At 53.0% G+C, this 8,528-nt stretch overlaps 3 protein-coding genes; all 3 read right to left on the reverse strand.

Annotated features, from left to right (window-relative positions):
• Window positions 1–1,853: 1,853 nt before the first annotated feature.
• Window positions 1,854–1,979, reverse strand: CHC_T00000640001 (hypothetical protein). The gene has a single exon (XM_005710297.1). It carries the CDS (start codon window positions 1,977–1,979, stop codon window positions 1,854–1,856), a length of 126 nt encoding a protein of 41 aa, XP_005710354.1.
• Window positions 1,980–3,109: 1,130 nt separating this feature from the next.
• CHC_T00000641001 (hypothetical protein) lies at window positions 3,110–3,283 on the reverse strand. Its single transcript, XM_005710298.1, has one exon. The coding sequence runs from the start codon at window positions 3,281–3,283 to the stop codon at window positions 3,110–3,112; it is 174 nt and encodes a 57-aa protein (XP_005710355.1).
• A 4,142-nt stretch (window positions 3,284–7,425) lies between these two features.
• Window positions 7,426–8,157, reverse strand: CHC_T00000642001 (hypothetical protein). XM_005710299.1 is given in 2 exon segments: window positions 7,426–7,950; window positions 7,951–8,157. 1 exon segment carries the CDS (start codon window positions 8,155–8,157, stop codon window positions 7,951–7,953), a length of 207 nt encoding a protein of 68 aa, XP_005710356.1. The 3' UTR covers window positions 7,426–7,950.
• Window positions 8,158–8,528: the final 371 nt, after the last annotated feature.

The raw sequence follows: 8,528 nt of genomic DNA on the forward strand, positions 1-8,528 counted from the left end.
TCGTGCCACCCGCAGAAGGGTAGCACTATATCGGAGCTGGCACTAGCAAAGATGGTACTATATCGTGACCCCCCCCTGTAATTACTAAAACGGTAAGCGAAGGATTATGGTCAAGGTGAGGGTCTGGTTAACATAAGGTGGGGCGGCCGGGTCGCCATCGACACCGTTATCCCCGCAGAAAGAGTAGAGCGTAATGCGGTACGAGCGAAGGAGTTGTGGGAGAGGGCGATCGACAAGGCCGCTGACATCCCCGCGTTGGTCAGTCTCGCGGACCTGCTGTGGAATAGCGCAGAAAGAGTGCCGCGTAACAGGACACGCGCGATGTGGTTATATTTAAGGGCAATGATGAACAAGGGGTATAACGGCGGTACAATGGGCGGTGTTTAGGAAGCGTCTGCTGTCTAAGGACGCGGAAATCCTCCCAGAACTGAGCGAGGAGGGCGTCGAGACGAACACCGTACGGGCTGCGACACTGTATGAACAAGCGATAGTGAACGGCAATTGCGGTAAAGCGACATGCAATCTTGCGAGGACAACGAGGGACGGCGCGGAAGGGTTGGTGCGGAAGGGTTTTGCGCGGAAGGGTTAGCACGGAAGGCGGTGGTGCATGCGGTGGAGCGGTTCGAGATGGACCTCAACGAACGCACGCAGAACAAATGAGTGGTGTGTCTCGGGGATAAGATGCGGGACGGGGCGGACGGCGTGGCTGCGGACGCCAATCGAGCCGAGCGCTGGTACGAGATGGCGATCGAAGAAGCCAAAAACGTGGAGGCTTTAGCCAAACTTGCGGCGTTGGAGCAGGTCAGATCGGGCGGCAGTGGGCGGAACGAGCGGTGAGCGCGAGAGGCGGGAGGGGTAAACGGGAAGGAAGGGTGGGGCGGGCGCAACGGGGGGGGGAAGGGGGGGGGGGGGGGGGGACCGCGGGGTGGGCGTTGGGGCGGGCGGTGTGGCTGTGGTCCCTTTCAATGAATGGTGTAAATCTCATTATCTTACAGTGCCTGGTTCGATATAGTGCCGTTTTCGGCCCCACTGACACAGCGTAGCACTATATCGCGACCCCCCCCTGTAACTGTATAGGCATCATCCCTTGTATCTGTTGGACGGAACAAGCAGTAGATTGGTGGCTGTGGAAGTGAGATGGGATAAAAGATCTCGAACCCTGCGTTGGAGGCTGTCGTAAATCAGCATTAAAGCAATATTGAGTGCATGGAGTAATGTAGGTATGATGTGTGTTTGCATTGCAGGAGCATACACTGCAATATACATGAGCTGAGCACTGCCGATTGCGGTTGTGGGCGCGAAATGCATCGTTCCCGACGAGAACTGAAGGCGTGGGGTATGTCTAGGCGTTGTCCACGCCGTATTCCTTGGTTATCCCTTGGATGGGACACAGCGGCGTGTAAGTGGATGTGGAATGAATGGCATGAAAAGATCTAGACTCTGCGTCAGAAGCAGCCGCTCGGTATGAAATGGGTGTTACCCATTTTCGTGGACGGTGTAGCGTGCAAGAAGTATGATGCGTGTTGCAGGAAAGTGTAGATGAGTTGTACGCGCCCGATTGGAGGAAGGCGAAGGAAGGCTTAAGAGGGGGAAGAAGTTGGTCGGTGTGGGGTAAATCAAATTGAGGAAGAGTGAGATAGCGGTGAAGATAGCGGTGAAGATAGGGGGTGAAGATAGCAGTGAAGATGTAAGGGTGCGAAATAATGAACTCATACGAATGCCTCATATGCGGTTGTGGCAAGGTGTGGCAAGGTGGAAGGGAGGTTTTGAGGATGGGTGGCGGAGAGAAGAGCAAGCCAAAGTTCGACGCAGGGTTGAACCTTTCCCGCAGAGCATATGCACCTTCTCAGCAATCAGGTGCGCTTTTGCCTTTTGTGCTCACGACCTGCTCCACTACCAGTCCGTGAGGTACAGAGGGCCCTACTCATAAGTGCCGCCCTGTGTAAGACCCCAACATTGGCACTATTGGGAGACGGCATTAATAGGTGACGTCGTCACATCTATTTTCATGCATTCGGTAATTAACGTCTGCCTACTCCGCGTTGGGTCTCTGTCGTGTTTTGCAGTGAGAAACGCGCACTTTGCGGACCTCAGATACGATAGAGCGTCTGAAACTTGACATTCGGTAGCCAAATCTTGCAGCTCTCCAAACAATTCCGCAATCTCAACGACTGAGGGGACAGTCCTTCGCTCTCTCGCGTCCTCTGCGCTCCCATCTTCATCACTTGATTGCGTTGTAGTTGTGTTCGTCACACCCTGAACTGACTCAAAAACGTCCATGGCATCATTAACAAACGCCTCTACCACATTTTCGTCGGACTCAATATATACCCACCGTTCCACATGAGAAATCCGAGCAGCTTAGCCTCTAGATTTGGGACTCATACGGCCTGACGGGTCTTCAATTGCAGTGATTTGGGCTTCTTGTTGGCTACGCGGAGTAATTTGGGAGCAGTTGCTCTGATGTTTCGCACGGTGCGCCCTGCGATGCCGAACTGCCGCTCATTGCTTCGGTACAGTGTCCCTTTTCGAGCAGATCTGCAATGTCTAGCTTCTACGCTATTGTTGGCGCTTGCGCGTTGCGTTTTTTATTTCCGGAACCGGATCCATAAGGAGGACAAGCTAAGGTCTGTGAACGCTGTTCGGCGAATGGAATGCCGCTTTCACATGTTTTCACGCGCGACGGACGAACGGCTACATAACACCTGGACCCGTGTGACACGTGGCACTTTTCGTGTTCGTACGTCTGGCCGGCATTAATGGGAGGGTGGCATTAGCAAATGTGGCACTAATGAGAGTCCCCCCCCTGTAGGAGCAAAATTTTAAGGAAATTTTAAATGCTACAGTACAGTGCCTCCTACGATATAGTGCTATAGCCTGACATACCTCTAGCTATGGTACTATTGGGGGGATGGCACTATATAAAGGAGGCTCAAATACATAAATTTGGGGACAAAGCACATGTGTTAGAGCATCTCCACCGCGCAGGCAAATTGTGGCCATTTCTAAAATATGGCGACTCACAGAAATAACAGAAATTTTGTTGGCGGTGGGGTCACCCTGACTAGGACTGGCCCTGAATCACCACCTCCCCCAAAGCGCGGCTTGATTAAAAGATAGTAGATCCAATTACCGGAGGACAACTGTCTGCTTTTTGCGATTTTGGGCAAGGCGCGGTGGGGTCACCCTCAGGCTTGAGTTTGGTCTCCACCGCGCAAATCTGCACACAAATCTGTTTCACAAATCGTATGATAAATAGGATTTGTGTCTTGACGGCACACATATTTTTTGATTTTGTGGTGCGTCACGTCACAAATCCCATTTTTTGGCAACACTCCTCTGCTTGAACGGGCTGATTTTTTGTTACTTTTAGACACCGAAACAGCAAGAACGCGGGAAGCCACGGGTACACCTGACCCGCCCAAAACGTCTGAGCATGCCAAATGCGCAGTGGACGGTCTATGCTCGCACTGCACATGCCCGCATCCACCCGCACGCAGACATTGTGCACGCGTTAACACTCATTTATTATGGGAGTCCGCGGGCGTGGATGGGGGCTAACTGAACTCGACCATCTGGCAAAGGCCTGGGTGGCGACGCGGCCGGGTACGCTTCGGGCGGCGAGGACAAGTCTGGGTGGAAGAGGTCAGCGCCGACGAACTGGACCTCGGCTTTGTGTCCTGCTGGTCGGGGTGGGGGGCGGCCTAGAAGTCGGGGCGCGGGAAGTCTGGGCGCGGATCGGGGGCGGGTTCGACGCAGTGCGCGGTGGAGACCGCGACGCGATTTGCGCAACGGCGATTTGTGGTACTTTCGCAAACGGAATGCGCAAAACGAATGCCCATGTGGGAGCCTGACAAGTGTCCAAATATAGAAACAATTTGCCCATGCGGTGGAGATGCTCTAACACAAACACAACAAAGCCTGTATAACACAACTACAGTAAATGACTTCATCCTTTGAGTACTGAACCATGCCGGATGATACACGTGTGAGCTTATGATAACCTGTGCCAGAGGGTGACCCATAGCACTATATAGAGGGAAGCACTACTAAAGTAGGCACTATTGAGCGACCCCCCCCTGTAGTGTGAAAATTGATTTTGGCGGCACGGAGGTGACCCAGACGGAGGGGTGGGGTATTTCGAGATCGCCGAAGTCTCTCGCCCACTTCAACCACTCCTGCTCGTTCTCTTGCGCCGCCCTAGTCATTTAATTGACGCAAACGCACTGAGGAAAACTTTCCCTTCCCAGCGATACTGTTCTGGGAGCGTGCTTCCGACTACTTCCCCTGCTGTCGGGGAGAGAAGGTGAAAGAAGCGAGTCGCTCTCCACGCCTCCGCCAGGTGCATCTTTGATTTTGTCGAACCAATGTGAGTTAGAGAATGTCCTTCAAGTCACACATTGCATCATCTTTGCCCTGTGGTTCTCCCCGCGCTGCAGGCCGTGCTGACAGGCCGGTCGACCGGGCTCGCGGTGGTGCTGGTTGCGCTGTGGTGGCCGTCGCGGTCGCGCGCGCTGCCGTTCTACTCCGACGCGACGCACTACGACCCGAAGCGGATCGTGCTGTGTCTGGGGGAGAACCTGACATATTTTGCGACGCGATAAAGCTCGGTTCTGGAAACACGCGTACCACGCGATGGTAGTGCCCACAGCTATTCCTGATCTCCCGCCAGGAGCATCTTCACATTACAACAGTAGCGCTTCCCACCGATACCTCCTCCGCAATCACCTGCTTCGATTGTGAGGCGTGCAAAGACGAGACGTGTTGTGTGCGATGCGTCAGCTAAGGAAAGGTGAGGGAATACAATAAAAGCTTGCCTCACGCTACCTTTTAGGCGTATGCCGTCAAGCTCGCAGCCAAATTGGATAAAAGTCGCCTGGCAAAATTCACACTAAAATTCGGCTCCTCACGGACAGCTACGGCATGCCCGCTCACGGATGTCACAGACATCGTCGCGCCGAGCGCGGATGGGCCTTCGGGCACGTTGTCGGCCGTCGTCGTCGAGCTCGACCTCAACAACGACGGGCTGATGCCGTTTTTCACGGTTTTGTACATGCACCCTTCCAAGGGTACGGTATGTGCGCAAATGAAGGAAGCACAGGGAGCTACGAGCAGAACGAGATTGACGAGACAGTAAAGTTTTACGCAAGCAAGTCGAGGATTGGCTGTCGAGGGGGGGCTGTCGAGAGGTGGCTGTCGACGGTTGGCTATCCTCCGCGGCTCTCGCTCTTGTCATAAAATTATATTCTTGCACACACCATCAAGTTGCGTCGCGGGTGTTGAGCGCAGGTTGTCGCCTGAAATTTGGCGAGAGCCAACAGTCCAATGAAAAGGCTCCATGGCCGCCGCCATCGCTCGATGGTTGGCTGATGATGATTTAGGGTGCGTACCATTGTAGATTTAATGATTAATCAGCGCGGCGGAGCGGCGCGCACCGGAGCCCTGTTCTGGTTGCCATAAAGTCGGGGTGACCGGGTCACTGTAGACCCGATCACCTGAAGAAACGACATACATTTTCCAGATATCCCTGGCTTGCCTTTTAGATGTCGATGCGATGGTGAGCCTCCGTAATTTGGTCGCAGAAGGCGCCGAAGGAGTTGAGGGTAACGTGGTGCGATCTATGGAGCTATATGAGCGCGCTATCGAGGAGGGTGACGACGTCGATGCAATGGTGAACCTCGGTAATTTGCTCGCAAGAGGTGCCGAAGGAGTAGATCGTGACGCAGTGCGATCTGTGGAGCTGTATAAGCACGCTATCGAGAAGGGTGAGGACGTCGATGCGATGATTCACCTCGATTTTTTGCTCGCAAAAGGTGCCGAAGGAGTAGAGCTTGACGCGGTGCGATCTATGGAGCTGCTTGAGCGCGCTATCGAGAAGGGTGAGGACGTCACTGCGATGTTTAACCTCGGTGTTTTGCTTGCAGAAGGTGGCGAAGGAATTGAGGGTAAGGCGGTGCGAGCTATAGAGCTGATGAGCGCGCTATCGAGGAGGGTGAGGACGTAAATGCAATGTATAACCTCGGTAATTTGCTGAAACAAAGAGCCGAAGGAGTAGAGCGTGACGCGGTGCGAGCTATGGAGCTATACGAGCGCGCTATCGAGAAGGGTGAGGACGCCGATGCGATGGTGAACCTCGGTAATTCGCTGAAACAAGGCGCCGAAGGAGTACAGAGTGATGGAGTACGAGCTGTGGCACTGTATGATCGTGCAATGGCGAAAGGAAATTCAGGTAATGCGACTTGCAATCTTGCGATGATGTTGAGGGACGGAGCGGAAGGGGTGGAGCGCAATGCGGTGCGTGTGGTGGAGCTGTTTGAGATGGACATGGGAACGGAAGCAGAGCAAGTCAATGGTGTGTCTTGGAGACATGATGCGGGACGGGGCGGACGGGGTGGCCTGCGATACGGATGGAGCGATACGGTTGTACGAGATGGCGGTCGAGGAAGACAAGAACGCGGAGGCGGTAGCCACGCTTGCGGCGTTGCGGCGAGACAGATCAGATGGCAGTACGCGGGACGAGGGGTGAGTGAGAACAGAGGAAGGCGGGATGGAAGGCGGGATGGAAGGCGGGATGGAAGGCGTGGGCAGTGGGGGAGGAAAGTGCCGCATGGATAGGCGGCGTAATGACATATTTTTAGTGTAAATGTTTGTGGTGTAATTATTATTTCAGTAGTGCATTCATCATCGCCGCGATGGCCTTCTTCTTCAGCTGGAGCAGGAGCGGGGAGAGGAAGATAGGGACAAAGGAGGACGGAGCGGGACGGCAGAGTTGCGGGCGAGTCTCCGACACCGGTGGCCAACGTCGACTCGGTGTTAATCGAAAACACTCGTCTATAGTTTTCTCTTAACTCGCTTTGTTTGTCTCGGGACCAGATTGACAGTGGACACGCTGAGCTTGCTACTGTACAGTTGTGGGAACCAGCTCAGGCATGCTGGTGTCGCGCGCAGTGTAGGAGCAGTTCTGTCCTTGGTGGCGAGTACGGAAGGCACAAAAGCCCGAGTATGCTACTCTCTGCACTGTATTTGCTCTTCACCTCTGCTCTCTCCCCCTGCTTCCTACCCTCCGGTGCTTCCGGTGTCTCTATCGCTCCATATACCTCACTATCTAGGAGAACAGCATGTCGCTCCTGCATTCAATTACCATTCTCGCTTACAATGGTCGACAATGCAATTGTCGGCTTTTCGCTACAGCTCGTAGACGTGAATTTAAACCCCATGCACGGGGATTGCTTTGCACCCTTTGGTCCTTTGCGCCCCTTGCCTCGATTAATCAATTCGTACCTCATGCATCCAACTACAACTATCCCATTCAATCCTGCCATGCTCTGTATGCTGCAAACCTGTACACGTTGCACAAATTGACACAACAGTACCGGCGCTGGACATACAAGTTGGTACCCCCCAAAGTTGAACGGAATAAAAAAATAAATGAGAAAACATCTTCTGCTTTACTTCTGGTCTCCATTGTAGTCTCATTTCAACCACAATCCTACCCAGTACACACTACTTGAGCCAATAGGCGTGCAGAAGATTCAACATGGCTGTCATATTTGAAAAGATATACCTGTTTGAAACCCCCATTTATGCAAAATTGCACCTGAGAATTGAACAGCCAAATGGTTGGCCAGTGCAAACAAAATGCAAAATTTTTTACTCAAGAATGTCTTTCCTGACACTGCACGCGCTGATCCGTCAACTCCATTTCGTTAACTGTCTTGTGCTGCGTTCCGTGCAGCAAATTCCCGTTTCGCAGCAATGAGTCTCCGCGCCGACTGCCGTCTCAATGGCATGCGACAAACAGAAACGTTCGGGACGCCGTACACAAGGGCTCGGGCATGCAGCGAACGCTTCTCGAATTCTAATCGAGCAATGTTTGTGCGTTCGTATGCTATTGCGTCCTTTTCGGCTTTTTCTGCCTCCTTCCGACTCCTTTCCGCCCGCTTCGCAGTATCAAAACCATCTCGCTCCCTCGCCTTTCTTAGCTATTGTAGCAGCTTTCCTGCGACTGGCGCCGTGCCTGTCGACCGCAGCGACGGCCTTTTCAAAGCGTCGGTCTGCCTTTGATACTGTTCGCGACCTTCCCATTCCTGCCAGTGTGTGGTTTTGGAGATGAGCTGGTGGCTCGAGTTTGCATTTATTTGCAATGCGCGGCGTCATGTAGGTTTTTATAGCATCGCCAAATCCGAATATGGCGACAAAAGGGTCCTGTTTGCATTTCGCGCGAAGCTACGCCGAGTTAAACATTTCAGGATTGCCATAAATCTGATCGTTTTTGGCATTATGTTAAATCTTGGATATAAAATTCACTTTTAGTTTTGTTCAACAACAGAGTACAGTGTTCAACTTTGGGGGGTACCAACTTGTAATTTAAATGGGAGATTCTGTGATTGGCGCTGCAAGCGATCGCCCTGGATCTACAGCTTTTAGCCAATTTAAATTTGGGGTATGGGTCGGCGCGCTGGAGATGCCGAGATGCGAGGGATGCGAGGCGGGTTCTCCGTGGTTGTAAATAAAGTTTTTTATCATTC

This window comes from Chondrus crispus, genomic scaffold (assembly GCF_000350225.1).
Source record: "Chondrus crispus Stackhouse genomic scaffold, scaffold_555, whole genome shotgun sequence".
Taxonomy (NCBI): Eukaryota; Rhodophyta; class Florideophyceae; order Gigartinales; family Gigartinaceae; genus Chondrus; species Chondrus crispus.

Excerpts from the sequence above, each read along its gene's own strand:
- CHC_T00000640001 (XM_005710297.1), bottom strand. The coding sequence starts at position 1,979 with ATGCCGTCTCCCAATAGTGCCAATGTTGGGGTCTTACACAGGGCGGCA.
- CHC_T00000641001 (XM_005710298.1), bottom strand. The coding sequence starts at position 3,283 with ATGTGTGCCGTCAAGACACAAATCCTATTTATCATACGATTTGTGAAA.
- CHC_T00000642001 (XM_005710299.1), bottom strand. The coding sequence starts at position 8,157 with ATGACGCCGCGCATTGCAAATAAATGCAAACTCGAGCCACCAGCTCAT.